The following is a 26,265-nucleotide window of genomic DNA, read 5'->3' as shown; positions in this document are numbered from 1 at the left end:
TACACCTGGAGTTTCCCTCTTGTAAACCTACAATAAAGTCCTTTGGGCTCTTTGCTTGATTTGTCCTAAAGGTGTTTTTCCAAAAGACAACTGGACTTTCTTGTGTTTTTTTTCTTTGAAAACATTTCGCTTCTCATCCAAGAAGCTTCTTCAGTTCTGAAGAACTAAAGCTTCTTGGATGAGAAGCGAAATGTTTTCAAAGAAAAAAACCCAGGAAAGTCCAATTGTCTTTTAGAAAAACACCTTTGGGACAACCATGACCTGGATGATTGAGAATCTCCATAGATACTCTTTACCTGATTGGTCCTGCAGGGAAAGGACCATGTCAGGCCCTCAGAAGGAAATTGTCCTTCCTGAATTATGATGAAGTCCTTGGGCAGAATCTTCCCAAGAGGAAAAGATGGGTTAAATCCTACTGAGGTGTGGAAAGGGAATGTTTTTGAAGAGAAGAGACTTTCCATGCATTCGCTCTGCTCTTTTGCCTGGTGCACGAGGCTCTGATGGTGGATATTGTGGAAGGATAGAAAAGGATGGAGGATTTAGTATATTATTTCTAAGCTTCTACTGCCAGGAATGCAGAGAGGTCACGTAACAAAACAACAGGATCTGACTTGAGTACAATACATTACACTTTGATTTCAGTAGATCTATTGGTGAGACTGCCTCAGGCTCTTAGAAAAAATGCTGGGTTGGGAGGATTTTGCAAGGGATCCTGGATGGACAGGAGACGTTGTACTCAGGCTGTGTTAAGATTTTGCAGGGAGATCATGGAAGGGAAAGTAATTTAGAAAATCTTTAGAACAATGCAGTTTTTCTGTGGGCGAAGGAAGGATGGGCTCAAATGTTTTGTGCAACGTATCTCTGAGTCAATGGTGGAAGCCAGAAAAATATGTCGATGAGCAGTGCTTTTTTTGTAAAAGAAAAAGGTGCTGGAACTCACACATGTCATACAACCTGCCTTGCCTATACTACAAGGTTCTATCCAAAAAAGATGCCAGAACTCTGTTCTGGGCGTTCTATGCCAAAAAAAAGCCCTGTCGATGAGAAATGATTTTTAAATATGATATTGGTATAATAATAACTCAAGGAGAAAACCATATTACAGTAATTTGCCAATAGAGAAAACCATGGTTATTGTGGAATGGGAAAGAAGCTATTTCAATCCCAGCATTCCTATTAACATTAGTCTCCCCCAGCCCTCTCTCACACACACACAAAGAGAAATTGCTATATTTGCAAATAGATTTCAAGTAGCCAAGAATAAATGTACCACAGAGATTATTTTTATGCTCACAGTAAAACAAAGGAGCATATTTTCCAAGTCTAGGAGAATTAGTCAAAATATCATAATAAAACAGATAATCATTTCTCCTTTTTTAAAGCAAATGAAATATAATCTGTAATCATACGGTATTGTTTTTGGTAACAGGACAAAACAGGTTTGATACATTAGTCGATCTTGATTCTTGAATGCTAATGTTTGTTCTGTTATTGTTTCATATTGTTTTTTTTAAGTAACCTTTAAACACACCTTTCTAGCTTCTGGAAAAAACCCAGTGCTTTTCAAATATTATAATTACACTTTAGAGCAACCTTTTTTCAAAGTGTCATGCATCTATATGATGCAGATAAATATTGGAACAATCCATCTTCTTTGCTGGACATTAGCAAAGATATAGTAGAGCTCTATAGTTTCTGGCAATTTGTAGAAAAATATGGCAACTGCTTGTTAAATGGCCATAACTGTTCACATTCATGAATTTATGTTTTTCTTTCAAGCTAATCTGATAGACATCTGAGATAATAACAAATGTATCTTTGTATAAGAGCAATTCTCATATATGATTCTAGATGGAGTTGACCAATGGGACTGGAGTCCAGGAATTCATTTTGCTGGGATTTGGAATGGATCAGGAGAAACAATTCCTGCTCTTTGCTTTCTTGATTATCCTTTATGTGCTCACTTTGGTGGAAAATAGCACCATCATCACTGTGGTCCATATAGATGGTCAGTTGAGCCAACTCCCCATGTACATCTTGCTGAGCAATTTTTCTTGGCTGGAGATCTGCTATGTAACCACCAGTATTCCTCGCTTGCTTTTCGATTTGGCAACCCAAAACCAGGTCATCTCCTTCCATGCCTGCTTCTTCCAATTTTATATTTTCTTCTCACTTGGCAACACTGAATTTTCCTTCCTCTCAGCCATGGCCTTAGATCGCTATTTAGCCATCTGTCATCCCTTGCATTATCCCAATATTGTGTCCCCAAATTTCTGCTATAGATTGATAGTTGGATGTTGGTTGGTTGGCTTTCTAGGATTCCTTCTCCCAGTTGTTTTGATCTCCAAATTGTCCTTTTGTGGAGACAACAGCATTGACCACTTTGTCTGTGATCCTGTGCCAATTCTTTCCTTAGCTTGTCCTCCTCTCGGGAAAGCTCCACTAGTCATGCAAATTAGCATGCAAACTATATTTTTAGTCAGTATCTTCTTTGTGATATTCTCCTACGGTAATGTGATCTACACTTTGATGAAATCCTTCAGCAAAAGTGGGTGCAGAAAGGGCTTCTCTACCATCTCTATGCATCTCTTGGTGGTGACACTTTTTTACGGTACTGTAGGAGCCATGTATATAATTCCACATGGTGAAAGCCACCCAAACATTAGTAAGGCAATTACAGTCTTTTATACTGCTGTCACACCATTTCTCAATCCCTTGATTTACTGTCTGAGGAATGACAAGGTGAAAGAGACACTGAGCAAGTTGCTCAGAAGAATGATAAGATTTCTGCTGAAAAAGATTACAGTGGAAATCCAGTAAACCTGACTGGAAAAAAATCCAAATTCTTCTTAATTCATTTAGGGAAAAGAAAGGGTCTGACTGGTCTGAAAGTATAAAAGATCTAAGACTCATGGAATCTCTGACATGTGATACACAGAAGAAAATGCAAATTGTCCCGATTGTCTCATTGTTTCAAAATATGTGACTTTCCTAATAGTGTCCATGGAGATTTTCAGTCATCCAGTCATGATTGTCTCAAAGATGCTTTTTTTCAAGAGGGAACTGGACTTTCTTTATTTTTCCTTGAAGAAATTTCGCTTCTTACCCAAGAAACTTCTTCAGTCATTTCCTAATAGATGGTGTTAAAGCTGGATCAGAAAGACCTTAATCAATTCTGGATGGCAATACTTAAGGTAAAAGTAAAGGTTCCCCCGCACATGCATGCTAGTCGTTTCCGACTCTAGGGGCCTGTGCTTATCTCCGTTTCAAAGCCGAAGAGCCAGCGCTTGTCCGAGGACGTCTCCGTGGTCATGTGGCCGGCATGACTAGACGCCAAAGGCGCACAGAACGCTGTTACCTTCCCACCGTAGTGGTCCCTATTTTTCTACTTGCATTTTTACGTGCTTTCGAACTGCTAGGTTGGCAGAAGCTGGGACGAGTAACAGGCGCTCACTCTGTTATGCGGCACTCGGGATTCGACCCGCCAAACTGCCGACCATCTGATCAACAAGCTCAGCGACCTAACCCACTGAGCCACCATGTCCCTTATTTCACCAAGGAAGAAATGGATAAAGTAGATGAAACTGCATGAAGAATACCTTCCATTATTCTGGATGCAGTGTGTAAAATTGAATTGAATAACTGGGCAGAAATATTTCTTTACTTTGAAAGCATTTGCTGATGTTTCTGACACTTAATTCCCACAGAAAACAGTGGATATTGGATATTATCGCCTCTAGATGAGATGGGTGGCCCATAGATCAAACAAACAAACAAACAAACAAACCAAGTTTTCCCATTGAAAGGCTTTTTAATCTTTTCTTTCAAATCGAAGAGAATGGTATTTTCATTAAACTCTAAAGCTCTGGGAAGCCTTTTAACTAATTTTCTCTGTACCTTGTTCTGATTTATGATGCTTGCATATTTGATCCTTGATTATTTTATTGCCTTTGGAAAGTTGGTAGCTATTTAGCTATTTTTCATGAGAAGGGTGGTTTGGCTTGGTGGGTGCGGTGGGAGGGATGGAAGAAGTGAGGGAGAAAAGCAAAACTACAGGAATCCACCTGCCTCTGCCCCAAAGACACCTTGTACATTATAAATAAGGTCAGCAGCATTTATCCACACCATTCCTTTGGCAGGATGGGATGAGCAAGCTTTATGCTGGTATAACTTTCTTCCAGTGTCAACTGCCACTTTTATGCTTGCTTGTGCTTTGCTGCCATGTGGTGACAGGTTGCTACGAACTGTGAGGATGGGGAATGAAGGGGGAAGAGGCTTGGGGAAAATGAAAGTAAGTGCTGTATTTCCTTGAGACACTGCCTCAAGGTCACCCAGTTGGAAGAAGGAGGGAGCCACATAATAATAATAATAATAATAATAATAATAATAATAATAATAATAATAATAATAATAATAATAATAATGATGATGATGATGATGATGATGATGATGATGATGATGATGATGATGATAATGATAATAATGATAATAATAATAATAATAATAATAATAATAATAATAATAATAAGAAGAAGAAGAAGAAGAAGAAGAAGAAGAAGAAGAAGAAGAAGAAGAAGAAGAAGAAGAAGAAGAAGAAGAAGAAGAAGAAGAAGAAGAACTTGGAAGGGACCTTGGAGGTCATCTAGTCCAACCCCCTGCTCAGGCAGGAAACCCTATACCATTTCAGACAAATGGCTGGCCAGTCTCTTCTTAAAAACTTCTGGTGTTGGAGCATTCACCACTTCTGGAGGCAGTTTGTTCCACTGGTTAGTTGTTCTAACTGTCAGGAAGTTTCTCCTTAGTTCTAGGTTGCTTCTCTCCTTGACTAGTTTCCATCCGTTGCTTCTTGTCCTGCTTTCAGGTGCTTTGGAGAATAGCTTGACTCCTTCTTCTTTGTGGCAGCCCCTGAGATATTGGAACACTGCTATCATGTCACCCCTCACCCTTCTCTTCATTAAACTACACATACCCAATTCCAGCAACCGTTCCCTATATGCTTTAGCTTCCAGTCCCCCAATCATCTTTGTTGCTCTTCTCTGTACCCTTTCTAGAGTCTCGACATCTTTTTTACATCATGGTGACCAAAACTGGATGCAGTATTCCAGGTGTGGTCTTACCAAAGCATTGTAAAGTGGTATTAGTACTTCACTTACCAAACAGGGCTTAGACTGATCATTATGAAAACATCTTGCCTGAGTCTGATTGGTTACACTGTGGTGGACAATGATGGAGGGAAAAGTAGAATAGGAATTTTGGAGTGGATTCTCAGTTCTGGCTTTGCACTACTGCACTACTTGATCTCTAATAAACTATACCTTTGTCAAAAAATGGAGCCAAGGATCATTTCTATTTAAGTTGAGGCAGATCTGACAGCCAATTCAACTGGGGGATCACACTTAAACTCAATTGTAACAAACAGCTCTAAAGGTACATTAGTATTATGTTTATAAAATCCACACATGCATTTCCCATGCTCACATATTCTATTGCCAGATATTTCACATTCTCCTGCGTATTCTCAGCAAGTTATATTAATAGCCAATCCCTGTCATTCTTTTCTTGTTGTGCATACTATCGCTATGACTTTTACTGTGTTATATATGTAAACAGCTCATATACTTCATTTAACAGATTGTATAAAGTAAGGAAAACAGTCTGACAGGGAAACACGCGGGAACTTTGACAGCTGTCAAAGTTCCCCGCACAGCGCAGGCGCAGCCACTGACAGCTCGCGGCTGTCAAAACACCGGACCATGCGGAAGCCTGAGCTGTCAACAGAAGACGACGCGGATTGGTTCCGGTTAGACGCGGCGCCAAAATGAACACCCCTGATTGGCTCTCGCTAACAGCTGCCGGCTATAAAAGCCGGACAAGTTATTCTATGTTTGCCTTGTTCTAAATAAACCCTGTTGTTAACTAGCCTGTCGTCCCGAGTGGTCCTTAGGCTACTTCACTGGCGACGAGGGTGGGATTGCTCCGGAGTTGAAGTCACGGCCGAGGAAGAGAGTTCCCGGCAAGAGCTGTCACGGGAAGTTTTAACTTCCATAGGAGCAACCCAGGACCGGACGACATGGCAAACTTCGGGCGTGTGAGGGAATTTGATACTCGCCATCCCGAGAGATGGCAATCACACCTAGGCCAGGTCGAGGGATTCCTCCTCGTCAGTAAAATCACTGACGACAGAGCAAAGGCCGCCGCTCTACTATACATCAGCGGACCTCCAGTGTATGATGCCGCCGTTGGCCTGTTCAGCCCGGTGCCCATCACAGAAGTCTCCTACGCGGACCTGGTGGACCAGCTGAACAAGTACTATATGCCGGCTCGCTCAGAACTGTACTGGCGGGTCCAATTCGCCCAAAAGAAACAGCGGCCGGACGAGCCCGCCAACGAGTTCATCGCCGGGGTCAGACACGCCGCACGGAACTGCTGCTTCCCCGACCTGGAGGACCGCATCAGAGACCAGGTGGTGATCGGTCTGAGGGATGAGAAGCTGCAGAAGAAGCTAACATCCAAAACCGACATGAGCCTGGCAGAGCTGACCAGAGAAATCATGGCCTACGAGCACAGCCACAAGAAGAAGCCGACGACCTCGACCCCAGAGAGCCCAGCGACCGTCTTCCAAGAGAGCGCAACCTTCAGCGACAGCGAAGAGTCGGTGGATTTCACCGACGGAGAAGCCCTGCAGCGCAGAATGGAACGCAGGCAACCAAGGAGAGGCGACACTTCAGACCGCCGTAGGTCCTGGAACCCCCCTCTGCCGCCGCCATGTTATGAGCAACGGGCCGCCTGTGCCAGCTGCGGGGGCAACCATGCCCGAGGAAGCTGCCGATTCAGAAACGCTAAGTGCCACAATTGCGGAAAGACCGGCCACATCAAACCGGTGTGCCGCAGCAAGGGCCGTGACAACATCCATGATCTGGAGGCAAACTCCCCAGGTAGGCCAGCTACCCAGGCCAGCAGAGAAAAACCGCCAGGGCCCCTGGTAGAGACAATTGACAGGGTAAACAGCCTAAGCGCAAAGGTTAAGATCTGGGTAAAAATTCAGGGGGTGCCCTGCCACATGGAAGTGGATTCAGGGTCAGCAGTCTCCTTAATTTCATTAAAAACGTATCAGGAGATCTGTCGGCAAGGCAAGGGACAAATTCCCCTGAGGCAAACCCAGGTACACCTAGCTGACTTCCAGAAAACCCCTATTCCTCTGGAAGGGAGGGCTAAGGTCGTAGTGCAGTACAAGGGGTTCAAGGGCCCCTTAGAGGTCTTAGTTACACCAGGGAACCGCACCAACTTGATAGGGTTAAACTGGTTCGGGCCGCTAGGGATCGCCATAACGGGGGTAAACACAATTCAATCACCCAGCCTAGAAGCCGTTTGCAACAAATATGCAGACGTCTTCGATGGCACTTTAGGAAAATACACTGGACCCCCCATCTCCTTACAGTTAAACCCAGCAATCCAACCAATTAAGATAAGAGCTAGGAGAGTACCCTTTGCCCTAAAAGAAAAAATAGAAAACGAACTTGATCGCCTCATAGGTCTCGGGGTGCTTGAACCAACGGAGGGGGGGACCTGGGAGACCCCTATTGTCACCCCAATTAAACCTAATGGAGAAGTGAGAGTGTGCGCAGACTATAAAGCGACAGTCAACCTAGCCCTCAGCCCCCACGCTTACCCGGTGCCAGCGGTAAGGGACGTATTTGCTTCCATCCGTTCTGGCGCCATTTTCGCCAAACTCGATCTCACGCAGGCGTATTTACAACTGCCTGTCACTGATGACACCGCGGAAGCCCAGACAATTGTCACCCACCGCGGTGCCTTTAAAGTAAAGAGACTCCAATTCGGCATATCGGCGGCCCCGGGTATATTTCAGGGTATCATGGAGAAGACCCTGAAAGGAATACCCGGGGTCTGCCCCTATTTCGACGATGTTCTCATCGCCGGAGAAAACGAAACAAACTTAGCTGACAGGCTGTCAGCTGTGCTGAGCCTGCTCAGAGAAGCCGGCCTCAAACTTAAGCGAGAAAAGTGCTCTATTGGAGTCACATCCACTGAATTCCTAGGGTACAAAATAGATGGCCAGGGCATCCACCCCACCACAGAAAAACTAAGGGCTATTCAAACTGCACCAAGCCCAAGGAATAAACAAGAGCTTCAAGCCTTTTTAGGATTATTAAACTTTTACCATGCCTTCATCCCCCATAAAGCCACTATCGCTGAGCCCCTACATAGGCTCCTGGACATGGGTACGGTTTGGTCCTGGACCAAGATACATGAGAATAGTTTCCAATCATTAAAAAAGATTATCTGTCACAGCTCAACTATCACCCTTTTCAGAGAAGACACCCCAATATGCATCGCTTGCGATGCCTCTCCCTATGGAATCGGGGCTGTGTTAAGTCATCTATTCAAGGATGGTACACAAAGACCCATAGCCTTCTATTCACGCACTCTGACCAAAGCAGAAAGAAATTACGCACAAATAGACAGGGAAGCCCTAGCAATAGTTGCAGGGGTCAAAAAATTTCATGACTACCTTTATGGGAGGCCATTTACTATATTTACTGATCACAAACCCCTGCTGGGCATATTCACTTGGAATAAAACTACACCACAAATTCTCTCTCCGAGAATTTTACGGTGGTCCACATTCTTAGCAGCCTATTCCTATCAACTAATACATAAACCAGGAAAAGAATTAGGACACGCAGACTGCCTCAGCAGACTGCCCATGCAAAACAAGGATTCAGACCCAGCCCCAGCTGGTCTGATTTTAGCAATCTCTCAACTTCCAGATTGCCCCCTGACTGCAAACATTATAGCCAACAATTCAGCTAAAGACAAAATACTTAGCAGAATCCTCAAATGGGCCACAACAGGGTGGCCAGCTCAAAACCCACAACCCCAATTCCAACCATATTTTAACAGGAAAAATGAGATTTCCACCCATAGGGGATGCCTGCTGTGGGGAAATAGGGTCATCATACCAGAGAAAAACATAGACCAAACATTACACATTTTACATGAAGGACACCCAGGCATTGTAAAGATGAAAGCGATGGCTAGAAGTTATGTATGGTGGCCAGGCATAGATAAACAAATAGAAAAATATGTGGGAGGGTGCTATACCTGTCAGGCGACCCGAAACGAGCCACCCCAAGCACCAATCCACAAATGGGAAACTACAAGGAACCCTTGGTCACGTATACATTTAGATTTTGCAGGACCAATCCAGGGCCAAAGTTTCTTAATTGTAGTGGACAGCTATTCTAAATGGCTAGAAGTCACTCCCCTTAGAAAAACAACGTCTGGAGCCACTATTCAAGCCTTAAGAAAAATATTCGCCACACATGGCCTTCCTGACACCATAGTTTCAGACAACGGACCTCAATTCACCTCTCGTGAATTTCAGATGTTCGCTATGAAGAATTGTATTAGGCTGGTCACGTCTGCACCGTTCCACCCATCGGCGAACGGGATGGCTGAAATTATGGTACGGTCCACAAAAGAAGCTTTAAAAAAATTCGCTAAAGGGAACTGGCAGAGGCGTCTCAGCCAGTTCCTCATGTCACAACACACAACTCCATGCACAACAACGGGCAAATCACCAGCGGAACTGAGATGGGGGAGGAGGCTAATAACACGACTCGACAGACTGCACCCTGACACATATCCGGAAGAAAAAGAGCACCCCTACCCAACCCGCACACTTAACCCAGGACAGCTGATATGGGCACGGTCATACACGGATAAAAACAAGTGGGTCCAGGGGACAGTACTAAAACAAACCGGACCCATTTCATATCTTATAGCCACACAAACCCATGGTAACATACGCCGCCATATAGATCAACTCAGACCCAGACAACCGCCACACAACTCAGAGCAACCAATGGAACTCGAGCTACAACCACCCCCAGAAATACTTCCTATACCAAACCAGGAAGAAGAACAGCAGGGGAACGAACTACCAGAACCAGACAATCCCCCACCCCCCCGCCGCTCCAACAGGAACCGAAGAGCCCCCGCCTACCTAAAAGACTATCAGTGGGCAGGCTCCAACACCCAAGGGGGAGGAAACGCGCCAGGGGAGGGGTAAGGGGTGTGTTATATATGTAAACAGCTCATATACTTCATTTAACAGATTGTATAAAGTAAGGAAAACAGTCTGACAGGGAAACACGCGGGAACTTTGACAGCTGTCAAAGTTCCCCGCACAGCGCAGGCGCAGCCACTGACAGCTCGCGGCTGTCAAAACACCGGACCATGCGGAAGCCTGAGCTGTCAACAGAAGACGACGCGGATTGGTTCCGGTTAGACGCGGCGCCAAAATGAACACCCCTGATTGGCTCTCGCTAACAGCTGCCGGCTATAAAAGCCGGACAAGTTATTCTATGTTTGCCTTGTTCTAAATAAACCCTGTTGTTAACTAGCCTGTCGTCCCGAGTGGTCCTTAGGCTACTTCATTTACTACTTAGTTTGTCAGTGGTTATTCCTAAATATTTATAACAGGTGGAAATTTGAACATCAAGTCATAAAATAAAATTTTCCTGATTTAGGAGAAACTGTATATTACCCTTCAGTATGTTACCTTCTTAAAGGGCAGACATATTTTTTTCTGCGGACTTATACAGAATCCTGAAAAATTCTATTGTGCTTTCAAAAATAACAGAGGTACTCTGCTCATACATTGCAAAAACATTTTTTATGAATTATTATGTATGTCAATGGCATAGTTTTATAATCTTTGCAGATCCTGATTTCAAATTCATTTATGGGCGAGTGGACATTTGTACTCAGTTTAAACCATTATATTAGAAGGAGTCCTCGACTTACAATCTCAATGGAGCCAAAATTTATGTTGCAAAATGAAACAGTTGTTAACTGAGTTTTGCCCCATTTTACAACCTTTCTTGCCACAGTTGTTAAGTGAATCACTGTAATTGTTAAGTTAGTAACACAGTTACTAACTTCCCCATTGACTTTGCTTGTCAGAAGGTCACAAAGTGATCATATGATGCTGAGACAATGGAACTGTCATAAGTTCATGCCAGTTGCCAAGCTTCTAAATTTTCATCATGAAATCACGGGAATGCTGCAACAGTTCGTAAGTGTGAAAAATAGTCATATGTCACTTTTTTCAGTGACATTGTAACCTCGAAAGGTCATTAAACATAGTGTCAGGGACTGCCTAAGATGCTTAATTTTACTTACATTATTTTATTAATAACAACATAAAGTTAATAGCAACAATCAACTATCAACTCAGACAAAAAAATCAAACAACAAACAACAGCCTAATCAAGGAACTACTAAGAATACTTCCACTAACACTGACAGTGCAAACCAATACTATATAAACAGAGAACAAATCCTAAATTCTTCTAACCCTAACCGTCATCCTAGCTGGGTAATGAAATATCTGCAAGAAAGCCATCAAGTTCAGAGAACATAAAGCACTCCACAATTCAACCCTGGAATTAAAATATTTACTTCTATTGGTGTTCTCCCTGAACCATGAAAAAAGAGAGTACAAAGGGTAGGATAAACAGATGAAACAATGCCCATAACTACTACAAGGATAAGAAAAGTCTGGAAAGCTCATATATTTAGATCGAGGATGCAATTATATTCATTGCAAGGCAAATATCTGTTGGCGATATTCAGAATGGAATTTGTGCCCAATATAATTGATTATATAGCACCAGATCTCATGAATTATAGAGAAAGCCTTTACTGATCAGTTGTGGACCTCTTATACTTTTACTTTGCATTTTTTTGGTTCATAAAATCGCATTTCCATTAAACCCAGTAAGCAATCCCTACTGGAAGTGATGGGTGACAAATCTTTTGAATTTCAGAATATCTAGTATATCCGTTTTGCAATTTTTTACTGGCAGGTTTGCAAAGAGGTTCCAATGGCGTTTCTAATCAAAATTTCTTACTCATCCTTAGTTCCAATGGTCCTCTGTCTCTCTGTATGTGTGCGTATACCTTTTGCTGTACATTTCAGCAGCAAAATGTGTGAACAGAGGTCATGCAGGGAAAATCAAGCTGCGCTTTGCAGAATAATATTGAAACAAATGGCAATCTCCTTATACCTCCCTGAATATATAGTGGAGAATGATGAATAGTTAATGAAGTAGGAAAAGATGATTAGGGGACTGGAAGCTAAAACATACAAAGAACGGTTGTAGGAATTGGCTATGTCCTATTAAACGAAAAGAAGGACTAAGGATGATATAATAGCAGTGTTCCAATATCTAAGGGGCTCCCACAAAGAAGAAGAGGTCAACCTATTTTCAAAGCACCAGAAGGCAGGACATGAAGCAATGGATGGATACTGATCAAGGACACAGCCAACCTAGAACTAAGATGAAATATCCTAACAGTGGGAACAATTAACCAGTGAAACAGCTTGCCTTCAGAAGTTGTGGGTGCTCAAACACTGGAGATTCTTAAGAAGAGACTGGACAGCCACTTGTCTAGAATGGTATAGGGTCTCCTGCTTGAACAAAGGGTTGGACTAGAACAGTGGCCTCCAACCTTTTGGGCACCAGGGACTGGTTTCGTGGAGAGAGGTTTTTCCATTGACCAGAGGGGGTGTGATTTCATGTATTGCCCGCATCCCGCAGATGGGGCTTCGCTTGTTTGTGTGGCCCAGTTTCTGGCATGCTGCAAACTGGGACAGGTCTACAGACCGGGGATTGGGGACCCCTGGACTAGAAGACCTCCAAGGTCCCTTCCAACTCTGCTATGAAAACTTCCTTAGATATTTTCTTCAAAAGATAGGTTGGAGGTAAGGTTGGTATAAATAGAATTCTTTCTCCCAAGATTATGTTATTTCATTGCAAATTGGCCTTGCATATTCCCAAGTTCCATTTCCAGATAATGATAAAGGTCATCTGGGAGAATCTTTCTACAATATTTGAGCTCTTACTTATTACACATACATGAGGAGCCTTTTTACTATCAATCTCACAGTATGATTTTATTCTGCATCAGTCTTCTAGACAAGTACCAATAATATACAGCAACCAATGTTTGTAATGAGCTTACTGTCGTAGAGAACAATATTTTTACTCTGCTAAGGTATGAAACTTGAAATTCTATTTATGAGAACTGTTGGGTAGCAAGAAGAGATAAATGAACTATAATGTGGGTGACATTTCCACTTAAATCTTTAATGTCTTTGGCACATTCCCATCATATGTCAAGAGCCAAATAGATTTTCATAGCTTTCCCATTTATTGTATTGACACAAAGTGTCAAACAACACCTAGCTACCCAGTTTGTTATGATAATTAATAGCACATTCCAAAAAAGAAGGAAGGTTATAAAATTACAATAAATAAAATAAATAAAGCATAAAGCATGTTTCTTGTTCTGCAGATATCAAGCACCGTGGTACTGTTCTATTCTTCAATGGACTTTGTTATGAGTATCTAACCTCATTATTTTAATTGTCAATATGAGGCATAACATTGAGTTAGGTTTATGATATATAAAATAATTACATCGCAGCCCAAGGTATGGCTATAATGACTACATAACACTTTTGAAGCTCAAATATTTTGGCCAACAAATGAGAAGAGAGGACTCACTGGAGAAGAAGCTGATGTTGGGAAAGATGGAAGACAAAGGAGAAGAGGATGGCAGAGGGTAAGAGGGTTAGATAGCATCATCAACGCAGTGGGTGTGCATTTGGCCAGACTCAAGGAGACAGTGGAGAACAGGGAAGCCTGGCTTGCTGTGATCCATGGGTTGATGAAGAAATGAACCTTATTTAGCAACTGAACAACAACATATAAATCTTTTAATTTTTTTAGAAGCATTTTTATGAGATAGTGTTTTTATTATATGATTCCAGATGGAGCTGGCCAATGGGACTGTAGTCCAGGAATTCATTTTGCTGGGATTTGGAATGGATCAGCAGAAACGCCTCTTGCTACTTGTTTTCTTGATTATCCTTTATGTTTTAACATTGATTGAAAACAGCACCATTATAACCCTAGTCTGTCGAGATAACCATCTGGGCCAGATTCCCATGTACATCCTGTTGAGCAACTTTTCCTGGTTGGAGATGTGCTATGTGACCACCACAATTCCTCGCATGCTTTTTGACCTTGCAACCCATAACCAGGTTATCTCTTTCCATGCTTGCTTCCTCCAGTTCTACCTCTTGTTCTCTCTTGGCATCACTGAATTCTTCTTCCTCTCAGCCATGGCTTTAGATCGATACTTAGCCATCTGCCACCCACTGCACTACCAGATAACCATGTCCCCACATTCTTGTTATATTCTGGTAACTACTTGTTGGATCCTTGGTTTCCTGGGCTATATCACGCCTGTTGTTTTCCTCTCTAAGTTATCTTTCTGTGGACCTAACATTATTGATAATTTTTTGTGTGACCTCATTCCCCTTCTGTCCTTGGCTTGTCCACCACTTGGAAAAGCTCCTTTGATTTGCCAAATTATTGGGGACATTGTATTTTTAAGCAATGTTATATTTGTTATGCTATCCTATGGCATTGTGATTTACACCTTGATGAAATCCTCCAGTAAAGGGAATTCTAGGAAGGGCTTCAACACTATATGTATGCACCTGTTAGTGGTGACCCTTTTCTACAGCACAGTAGGAGCAATGTATCTATTTCCAGTTGGAGAAAGCCATTTAAAGATTAATAAGACAATAACACTCTTCTATGTTGCCATTATACCTTTTCTTAACCCCTTGATCTACTGCCTGAGGAACAATCAGGTGAAGGAGGCACTGCACAGATTATTGATAGAAGTATCAGGCTTGATAATGTCAACAATCACAGTGTAAAAAAGATCAATGTCTCTGGGTGGTAAAAAATCCAAGTTACATTTACTTTTTCTACATACATGAAAGAGGATGTAGCCCTGAATTCATACAATTTCCCTCCTTATTTCTCCTCAACTCCACAAAAATCAATGCAAAATCCTAGATTTCTCTTGACCAGTTGTTTCCAAAAAAATGACTTACTACTTGGCTAATGTGTGGCTCTAAAGATTGACTTTAAACAAATTACTCCATGAGTTATTTCAAGATATAATACATATAACTTCTGCATATGGCGGACGTGTCGGGCTGAGCTCCGTGAGCTCCGGCTATGGGGCGTCCTTTTGGAGTCCCTCAGGGGTCTTTTCGGGCCCACTGGGTAGGGGATGTGGATTTTAATCCACGAAGTGAATTACGAGGCAAATGAGGAGGCAGTTTGGCTGCTTGCCTGTTCCATCTGCGCGTCGCCTTTCCCTCGCCTGTTTGCCTGTTTGTCTCCCGCGGTGCTGCTGGGTTCGGCTTTTTTGGCCGGCCGGTCTCTGCTGCCCTGGTGTCTCCTGACCTCTCTTAGGAGGCTGCGGTCAGCAGTGGGGGTGTTCTCATCTGTCTTGGGCTGCCTGGGCTGTCGGGTCGGCGCTGCTGCTTCGGACGTTTTTCGGCCGTTTTCGGCGGCGTTCTCGGCGTCCCTGGAGCTTTCGGCGTCTTCAGAGCCCCAGCTGATCGGCGCTTCCGTGAGAGGGGAGGAGAGCCTGTATGAGAAGCCTGCAGACTATTCTGGCGGCGGCGGCAGCAGCAGCAGCGGCAATGGCGGCAGCGGCGGCGGAGACACTTTATTGTTGGACCTGCCTGTGCCGTTTGTTGGCGGCTGCGGCGTCTTCGGGCCGTTTGGCGGCGGAGAAGACAGCTGCTTGTTATTTTACTGATGGGGCTGCCCTTTGTGCGGGTTCTGGGTTACTGCCGGCGATGGAGGTGGCGATGGCGGCGGCGTCCTCGGGCTGCTTTGGGCGGTGGAGAGGACGACCATGGCGACAGCGATTCGTTGATTTCCGGCTGCTTGAGATGATGGCGGCGACGGTGATGGTGATGGTGGCGTCTCCGTGGCCTATTGGCCTGTTCTGTCGGCAGCAACGACATTTGTGGCAACGATGGCGATACAACGGACTGCCAACTTATTCATTAACTTATTCACTATCTTATTTATTAACTTTCCATCTGCCTCCTTCTTTCCCCTTTGGACTGGGACGGACCTGGGCACGGGCCACAGTGGGAGAGTGGCCTGTTTTACATCGGCAGCCCCATAGAGGTGGGAGCTCTGTGGGTGCTGCCCCACCCAGGGTGGGCATTTTGGACCATCCCCGGAGGCAGACTCGCGCCCCGTTGTGAGAGGACGGGTTGTGGTATGCCCCTGGGAGCATCCAACCAAGTGGCAGTTGGTTGGTGGATGGCCCAAATGTCCCACTCCTTTCCTTCGATCCTCCTGTTGGTTTTAATTGTTGGACTGCCCTTTCTGGACTTGCTGACCGGATGCATCGATATTCCGATACGGACTTACTCGCCCTCAGGGGTGCCCCCCTCTCCTGGGTGCGTCCCGCCTTCTTTTCTTTCCCTAGTCTCGATGAGGGGCCCAATTGTTGGGACCCTGAGAGATGGCCGGGAAAGGCCAGGGGCTCTCGATATAAACCTAATAAGAGGCCCCTGGTTAATTTTTTAGCCAAATTTTTTAGGGGGTTGGGGAGGGGGGTGGGGGGTAGTGGTTGTCTGGCGGTGGGGGGTAGCCAAACAACTTTGTTGCAGGCCAGGCCTGGGTCTGACGGCGTTCGGGGGGAGCGGGTTGTGGTTACATCTGGGGCTCTTGAGCGGGTCGTGGGACTACCAATTCCCACGACGGGGAAAGGCAGCAGGCGGAGAGACAGGGGGCCATATCGTTACCGGGAGGGCCGTCTCCGCTGTTTACAAGCGGTGAGGCGCTCCGACCCTCTGGTTCTTCCCCGAGGTCCCGGGAGCGGGGATGTGCAGCCTCCTGAGCTCCGGCTGGTGTACCTGAATGCCAGGTCCGTGGTTAATAAAGCTCCCCTCGTTAGGGATTTAGTTGAGGGTGAGCATGCGGACCTGGCTTGCATCACGGAGACTTGGTTGGGCCTAGAGGGTGGGGTCCCTCTGGTTGACCTCTGCCCACCAGGTTTCCGGGTGCTACACCGGCCACGAGCTCAAGGTAGGGGTGGGGGAGTGGCGGTTACCATTAGGGAGACCTTATGTCCGCGGGAGACCACCGTTCCTCAGATAGTCGGGTGTGAGTCTCTCTTCATGAGATTTGGTCCTGGGGCGCAGTTGGGCTTGCTGCTGGTGTACATTTCGCCTAGTCGCACAGCGGCAGCCCTGCCCGAGCTGCTCGATATCCTCTCAGGTTTGGTGGTTGAGTTTCCCAAACTTATAGTTTTGGGAGACTTCAATCTACCATCCCTGGGAGGTTCATCTGAGCTAGCTCGGGAGTTCATGGCTTCCATGGCGGCCATGGACCTGACGCAAGTAATTTCAGAGCCAACTCATGAGGGAGGCCACACCCTTGACCTGATTTTTTTATCTAGACGGTGGTTGGATGATCTAGGTGGGGGCTCTCCATTTATTATGCCCCTGTCATGGACCGATCATCATCTCCTGCGGCTGGTCTTCCGCTTTGCCACCCCCCGCCGTGGGGGTACGGAGCCAATTAGATGGTACCGCCCCAGACGCTTAATGGATCCTGATAGATTCCAAGCGGCGCTGGGGTCCCCACCTGCCTCCACTGCTCACAGCTCGGCTGATGCCTTAGTGGAAGCCTGGGAAAGGGCAGCCACTGAGGCACTTGACCGGGTTGTACCCTTGCGGCCCCTGACCCGGCGCAGATCCCAGCGAGCTCCATGGTTTTCCGCGGAGCTCCGGGAGATGAAGCACCGGAAACGGGGCCTAGAGAGCTGCTGGAGGTCTAGCCGATCCGAACCCGACCGGTTGCGGTTAAGAACCTATATTAGGTCTTATCTCGCTGCGATGAGGGTGGCGAGGTGTAATTACTTCTCCACCCTCATCGCGTCCGCAGATAATCGCCCGGCCGCCTTGTTTAGGGTGACTCGCTCACTTCTTAATCAGGAGGTGAGGGAGGATCCCTTGCAAGGTCGTGCCGAGGAATTTAGCCATCATCTGTCGGATAAAATCGCTCGGATTCGGACCGGTTTGGACTCCAGCTGGGCAGAGTCGGGCGATCAGGACACGGGCGGTCTTGTCAATGTTATCTGGGAAGAGTTTGATTCTGTGACCCCTGATGAAGTGGACAGGATTATGAGGAGGCTGAGCTCCTCCACATGTTTGTTGGACCCGTGCCCTTCCTGGCTGGTTTATGCAGCTAGGGAGAGGACACGAGGCTGGCTCCAGGCGGTTATATCTGCTTCTCTGAGTGAGGGTTATTTCCCCACCGTCTTGAAGGAGGCGGTGGTGAGACCTCTCCTCAAGAAGCCTGCCCTGGACCCAGCCATTTTGAACAACTTTCGTCCAGTCTCCAACCTTCGCTTTCTTGCGAAGGTTGTCGAGAGTGTGGTGGCGCATCAGCTCCCTCTGGTCCTGGATGAAGCGGATTATCTGGACCCCTACCAATCGGGTTTCAGGCCCGGGTACAGCACGGAGACGGCATTGGTCGCTCTGGTGAATGATCTCTGGAGGGCGCGGGATAGGGGACATTCCTCTGTCCTAGTCCTATTAGACCTCTCAGCGGCTTTCGATACCATCGACCATGGTATCTTGCTGCGGCGTCTCAGGGGACTGGGAGTGGGAGGCACAGTTCTTCAGTGGTTCTCCTCCTATCTCCTGGGACGCTCGGAGTCGGTGTTGGCAGGGGGGCAGAGATCGGCCCCTAGGTCTCTCGTTTGTGGAGTTCCTCAGGGGTCGGTTCTCTCGCCTCTCCTGTTCAACATCTATATGAAACCGCTGGGTGAGATCATTCGTGGTTTTGGAGTTGGGTATCATCAGTATGCTGATGATACCCAACTTTTCTTTTCGACCCCAAACCACCCCAGTGATGCCCTCGCTGTGATGTCCCGTTGCCTGGAGGCGGTTCGGGTCTGGATGGGGAGGAACAGACTTCAACTCAACCCTGACAAGACTGAGTGGCTGTGCATTCCGGCATCCCGGGACATTCCAAATGTTCCACCTCTTTCTATGGGGGGTGAGCTCTTACCCCCCCGTGGATAGGGCTCGCAACTTGGGAGTCCTCCTAGATTCACGGCTTACTTTGGAAGAGCATATAGTGGCCGTGACTAGGGGGGCTTTCGCCCAGGTTCGCCTGGTGCGCCAGTTGCGGCCCTATCTGAACCGGGATGCCCTGTGTACGGTCACTCATGCGCTCGTGACCTCTCGCCTTGACTACTGTAATGCTCTCTACATGGGGCTTCCCTTGAAGACCACTCGGAGGCTCCAGCTGGTACAGAATGCGGCCGCGAGAGTTGTCTTGGGAGTTTCCCGGTACTCCCATGTTACACCTTTGCTCCGCGAGCTGCATTGGTTACCAGTTGTCTTTCGGGTGAGGTTCAAGGTGTTGGTTACGACCTTTAAGGCCCTTCATGGCATGGGTCCGGGATACCTCGGGGACCACCTGCTGCCGGCATCGACTCCCCTCCGCCCTGTGCGTTCCCACAGAGAGGGCCTCCTCAGGGTGCCGCCAGTCAGGGAATGTCGACTGGTGGCCCCCAGGGGGAGGGCCTTCTCTGTGGGGGCTCCGGCATTATGGAATCAACTGCCGGTGGAGCTCCGGATGGCACCAGACCTCCGAACTTTCCGTCGGGGCCTGAAGACCCACCTGTTCGAATTAGCTGGTCTGGCCTGATGGGGGATTATGGGTTTTTAATTGTTTTTAATTTGTACCACTGTTTTATTGGGCATGGGTTTAATTCCTTTTTTAATTTTTGTATTCTCTTTTTGATATATGCCCTGTGAACCGCCCTGAGTCCCTACCAAGGAGAAGGGCGGTATATAAATCAAATAAACTATAACTATAAACTATAACTATAAGATGAGTTGTATATTAAACTCATCTTGAAATAATCCAGTATTTAATTTGGGGAGAAAAAGAGAATCTAAACCAAACCTATTTTATAACATGAATTACATGGGGAATGTCTAGATTAAATTATTTTTATACAATGAAATTAATGTTTGCCAATATTATTGACTAAATGGTAATGTATACTGGTGAGAAAAATGCTTACTTTGCATATATTTTCACTCTGGGACCTTTTCATGTTACTTGGGAAATGAAAACATTTTTTAGTGCACACCAGTTTTTCATTTGTTATAGAATTTTAATCTGACATTTTAATTGTTAGTGAAGTGGTTCAGAGTGGTTCACATTTTTATTTCTTGTATTGCATTAAAAATAAGCGGCACTATTATAATGGACAGAAAACTGAATTCAAAGACACAACGTGTATGCAGCATTTTGAAATGTGAATGACCTTATGAGCTTTTTGGAGGCGGGTTGTTAAATGAATCCATTGTCTGCAATGAGCATTTTCCCCCCCAGAAACCAGAGTAAATGTTGGTTTTGGCAAAAAAAAAACACCTTTGTAAATTATATCTCTGTGACTGTGGGACTCTGCAAAAGGCCCTAAATAAAAAACCAGTTGCCAAGTGCCCAAAATGCAATCACATGATTACAGGGAAGGCAGCCATCAAAACTTTGAATCCAGGTTATAAGTAGCTTTAGGAGTGGGGTGGGGTGGTGTCATAATTTTGAATATTTGCTAAGCAGCCAGTCATAATTTGAGGAATCTCTATATAGCTTAGAGAGCTCCTTCTGGATCATTTTGATATGTCTGTGCATAGTGGATTGTACATCCTGATTTGAAATCAGGAAGTTTATATAAAACTTGCATCAGCTAAAAGAATTACAATTAATGCATGTTACCTTGTTTATGTTCTCCATTAGTAAAGGTAAAGGTTCCCCCGCACATGCGTGCTAGTTGTTTCTGACTCTAGGGGCCGGTGCTCATCTCCGTTTCAAAGCCGAAGAGCCAGCACTTGTCCGAGGACATCTCCATGGTCATGTGGCCGGCATGACTAGACACCAAAGGTGCACGGAACGCTGTTACCTTCCCACCATAGTGGTCCCTATTTTTCTACTTGCATTTTTTATGTGCTTTCGAACTGCTAGGTTGGCAGAAGCTGGGACGAGTAACAGGAGCTCACTCTGTTACGCAGCACTCAGGATTCGACCCGCCAAACTGCCAACCATCTGATCGACAAGCTCAGCATCCTAACCCACTGAGGTGCAATACCAATGGATGAAGAATGCCAAGAATGTCCATTACTGCTACAATGACAAGAAAACTATTAATTTGGCATACATTTAGGTGTTGGATGTTAATACACTTAGAGGAAAGCTACTGCCTGATATTGATATTTGGCATGGATATTTTTGCACTGTACATTCTATATATTATATTGTAGCTGAACAATATAGTAAAAAATATATAATGAACAATATTAATTACTGTTCACCACCCAGAGTTTCTTCTATTAAATGGGCACTGATGTAAGTCGATTTATTTAATAAATAGATAAATACATAAATATGCAAATAAATGTATACATCACCAGTATAGTAAATTATACAGAAAGGCATCAGAAATCATTCTTTACCAACCGGTTGTGGAATTCTTCTCATCATAGTTTGATTCTTGTGCTTGATAGTTCTTAAATCCCATTTCCATTAAACCCATCAAGCAATTATGACAGCAAACGATAGGTGATGAATCTCTTGAATTTCAGGATATTTAGTACAGAATATTAATTTTGCAACTTTCTACTTTCAGGTTTACAAATAGTACCAATCATATTTCTAAACAAAATTTCTTACCTTAATTCCAATAGCTCTTTTCTCCCTCTCTCTCCCTCTCTCTCTCCCTCTCTCTCTCCCCCTCTCTCTTTCCCCCTCTCTCTCTCTTTCTCTCTCCCTCCCTCTCTCTTTCCCTCTCTCTTTCTCTCTCTCTCTTATTCCATATGTGTGTGTATCTCTTGTTGTACATCTCAGCAGCAAAATGTATGGACACAGGTCATGTATTGACAATCAAGCTGTATTTTGCAGGATAACATTGACATAAATGGCAATCCCTTATATCCCCATGATTATTCAGTGAAGAATGTTTAATGAATAGTTAATAAAATAGAATTCTTTCTGTAAAGTAGCGTGGTCGCACACAGAGACGGACACTCAGCTGGGTGATAACTTCTTTATTGCGGTCAGGAACAAAGCTGGGGAAAAGGGTTTACCTGGCGTACCTTTATACCTGCCCAGGTGAATGCCGACCACTCAATTCAAACCTGGGCTTCCTGCCATAGCCAGTGACCAAGATTTAAACCTTGGTTTCCTGCCAGAGCTGTCTATAACCCGGGGCTGTCAAACTTGCTTAAGCCAGACTTTCCCGCCAAATGCGGTTAAGCCTGGAGCTGTCCAGCCCCCTGCTTTGCTGACAGCCTGTGTATGCTTTAGCCACATACACTACTACACTTTTTCTGCGAAGGAAAAAATTCTTAAATATTTTCTTTAAAAAATATCTTTGTGGAAACTTGGTATAAGTAGAATTTTCCCTCCCAGGACATGTTGTTTCATTGCAAATTTGCCTTGTTCCTGAAAAGCATATTCCCAAGTTACATTTCCAGATAATGATAAAACTCAGCTGGGAAAATCTTTGTACATTTGAGCTCTTATTTGTTACATAATGATAGTGACTCGTTCTACTATCAGTCTCACGATATGACCTATTCCTCCATCAGTCTTCTAGACAAGCACCAATGATGTCCAGCAATCAATTTTTCAGATGAGCTTTCTATTATAGGGACCAATATTTTTCCTCTGCTAAGGTATGAAAATAGAGATTCTATTTCTGACAGTTGAGTAGGAAGCAAAGATAAATGACACTTCCACTTAAAACTTTAAAATTTATCCAAGGTAATTTTGCCAAATTCCATCAAAGGTCAAGAGATGAAGAGATTTGCATAGTGTTCCCATTTGTGGATCTAATAACAAGAAGTCAATACCTAACTACAATTTGTTATAGTAACATGGGGAAGAAAGGAAAGAAGGAAGGAAGGAAGGAAGGAAGGAAGGAAGGAAGGAAGGAAGGGAGGGAGGAAGGGAGGGAGGGAGGGAGGGAGGGAGGGAGGGAGGGGGAAGGAAAGGAGGAAGGGAGGGACGATATTAAATTCTATTTTATGCTACTGAAATAACATATATCAGGTTTCGTCTGCAGTTTTTTTTCAGGGCAGATATAAATAATCCTGATGAAATTCAGTGGGACTTATACCCAGAAAAGTGTGTATATGATTGTAAACAAGTAGCATTAAAAGGGTTAAGAAATCCTTTTTAGGGAGCTGAGATAGTCATTGCTCCAGCTAGAATTCATGATTTTATTTTGCAAAATTCTATTTCAAAGTATTTATTATTTACCGTATATGCAATCAAGATTCTATTTACATGCAAGTCTGTCAATTGTTTGGCTATCCATAGACAAAATCAAAGATAATGAAGGAGAGTGGCCCTTAACCATATAAGTGTCTACTCACTGAAATGATTATGCAATAGAAATAGTTATGGAATTTTATCCCCAAAAGCTGCCAATTATTGTAATGTAATCTATGTCTTAAATTTAGCAAATTGGTTCAATTCCAATTATCTTGCTTTTTTCTTCTCTCTCCTAGAATGCCTTAAATGTTTATACTAATATATCTATGCCTTTATCTGCACTTTTCTTTGAATATTTTATCTAAGATTCATACTGTTTACCAATAATTCCCCTATATCTTTTGGTACATGTTTTTCATAAATAAGCAGCTTAATACAGACTTTTCCCCAATACACTTTTCTTGAATCTGAACACTTCATTGTGAGATTTAGAGAGATTATATTGTTCAATGATGGCTAAATTAAGATGGTGATAATAAATGTGAAAATCTTACTCATTCCTAATCTAGAGTAATGACTGAAAGAAAAAATGCTAGTTATAAGAGATGTTACTTGACCAAAATAAACAAATAAACATTGGATTAAAGCTACATCTGTATCCAGCAATTTCCCAAGCTGTCTTCCAGATGTCTTGAAACTATACTTTATAGGATTTTCAAAATGTTTGAAAAGTCTTACATCAGCAAACCATAATGTACACTTCCTGGCACCACATCTCCATGGTCGAGCTGTCATATCTTATCCACAAATATCGGGATGATCTGTAGACAGTATTAAAGAATTTTTGCAACCACCCAATGGTTGTCTGGATTTTTGCAGCCTAAATAATGTGATTCTACTCCAAAAATTCAAGTAGCGATACCTTCCAGTATCCTTTATCAAGCACCAAAGTGTGGTCTTCAATGAACGTTGATGAAATTCATTGTTTCTTAGAAATTCTGTGAAAGCGTTATGAGCATCTGAGTTTAGTATTTGAAATGTCATTAGTGCAAGGCATAATATTTAGTCAGGTTTTTCATATATAAAACAATTACTTTGTGGTGTGTGAAATTATATGATTCCAGATGGAGCTGGCCAATGGGACTGCAGTCCAGAAATTCATTTTGCTGGGATTTGGAATGGATCAGCAGAAACGCCTCTTGCTACTTGTTTTCTTGATTATCCTTTATGTTTTAACATTGGTTGAAAACAGCACCATTATAACCCTGGTCTGTCGAGATAACCATCTGGGCCAGATTCCCATGTATATCCTGTTGAGCAACTTTTCCTGCTTGGAGATGTGCTATGTGACCACCACAATTCCTCGCATGCTTTTTGACCTTGCGACCCATAACCAGATTATCTCTTTCCATGCTTGCTTCCTCCAGTTCTACCTCTTGTTCTCTCTTGGTACCACTGAATTCTTCTTCCTCTCAGCCATGGCTTTAGATCGATACTTAGCTATCTGCCACCCACTGCATTACCAGATCATCATGTCCCCACATTCTTGTTATATTCTGGTAACTACTTGTTGGATCCTTGGTTTCCTGGGCTACATCACGCCTGTTGTTTTCCTCTCTAAGTTATCCTTCTGTGGACCTAACATTATTGATCATTTTTTGTGTGACCTCATTCCCCTTCTGTCCTTGGCTTGTCCGCCACTTGGAAAAGCTCCTTTGATTTGCCAAATTATTGTGAACATTCTATTTTTAAGTAATGTTATATTTGTTATGCTATCCTATGGCATTGTGATTTACACCTTGATGAAATCCTCCAGTAAAGGGAATTTTAGGAAGGGCTTCAACACTATATCTGTGCATCTTTTAGTGGTGACCATTTTCTACAGCACAGTAGGAGCAATGTATCTAATTCCAGTTGGAGAAAGCCATTTAAAGATTAATAAGACAATAACACTCTTCTATGTTGCCATTATACCTTTTCTTAACCCCTTGATCTACTGCCTGAGGAACAATCAGGTGAAGGAGGCACTGCACAGATTATTGATAGAAGTATCAGGCTTGATAATGTCAACAATCACAGTGTAAAAAAGATCAATGTCTCTGGGTGGTAAAAAATCCAAGTTACGTTTACTTTTCTACATACATGAGAGAGGATGTAGCCCTGAATTCATACAATTTCCCTCCTTATTTCTCCTCAACTCTGCCTCACACAAAAATCAATGCAAAATCCTACATTTTCCTTGACAAGTTGGTTCCAAGAAAATGAGTTACTACTTGGCTGTTGGATGGCTGTGACAATAGACTCTAAATAAATCACTCCACTCTTAATTTGCAACACTTCTTATCTTGCGGTAATTCAGCATGAGAATTATTTTATTTGAAAAGAAAAATTGGTCCAGACCAATTTTCTTTTCCAGCATGAGTTAAATGGGGAACATCTAGATTAAACTATTTGTCTATAATGAGACTAATCTTTGCCAACCATATTACTATTTGCTAGAAATAAGGAGAAATTTCCTGAGAGAACAATCCATCAGTGGAACAGCTTGCCTTCAGAAGTTGTGGGTGTTCCAGCACTGGAGGTTTTAAAGAGGAGATTGGATAGCCATTTTTTTGGAGTAGTATAACATCTTCCACTTGAGCAGGGGGTTGGACTAGAAGATCTCCAAGGACCCTTCCAACTCTGTTATTCTGTAATTTTCTAATTCTATTGGCTATTGATGAATCTACTGGTGAAAAAAATGCTTATTTTGCTTATTTTTCCTCCTGGAAGACCTTTTAGTTTAGATTTAGATTTAGATTTAGATTTTATTAAATTTATATGCCGCCCTTCTCCCCAAGGACTCAGGGCGGCTCACAACAATAAAAAATTAAAAAACATAAAGTACAAAATTTAAAAAAGAATTAAACAATGGATGTAATAAATAAATGACAATTTAACCCAATAAAAGCCAAATTTAAAACCATAGTCAGTCCAGGCCCGCTTGTTGGAATATCCATGTCTTCAGGTCACGGTGGAAGGACCGAAGATCAGGGGCTGT

The 26,265-nt window shown here is 43.7% G+C and overlaps 3 protein-coding genes across 3 annotated transcripts in view; 2 read left to right on the top strand and 1 right to left on the bottom strand.

The window, feature by feature from the left end:
* Positions 1 to 26,265, bottom strand: part of LOC310649375 (uncharacterized protein) — a 403,049-nt gene that overhangs the window by 63,003 nt on the left and 313,781 nt on the right. The window lies entirely within an intron of this gene.
* Positions 1,852 to 25,309, top strand: LOC310649123 (olfactory receptor 11H6-like; the record flags this gene model as incomplete). Its single annotated transcript, XM_083377407.1, has 2 exons — positions 1,852 to 2,073; positions 24,572 to 25,309. The coding sequence occupies 2 exons, from the start codon at positions 1,852 to 1,854 to the stop codon at positions 25,307 to 25,309; spliced, it is 960 nt and encodes a 319-aa protein (XP_083233533.1).
* Positions 13,865 to 14,824, top strand: LOC310649124 (olfactory receptor 11H6-like; the record flags this gene model as incomplete). Its single annotated transcript, XM_083377408.1, has 1 exon — positions 13,865 to 14,824. One exon carries the CDS (start codon positions 13,865 to 13,867, stop codon positions 14,822 to 14,824), a length of 960 nt encoding a protein of 319 aa, XP_083233534.1.

The sequence above is a fragment of the Vipera ursinii genome, assembly GCF_947247035.1.
Source record: "Vipera ursinii genome assembly, chromosome: Z".
Taxonomy (NCBI): domain Eukaryota; kingdom Metazoa; phylum Chordata; class Lepidosauria; order Squamata; family Viperidae; genus Vipera; species Vipera ursinii.
Note: the sequence above shows the minus strand (reverse complement) of the source record. Positions and strands in the feature narration are given on the sequence as shown.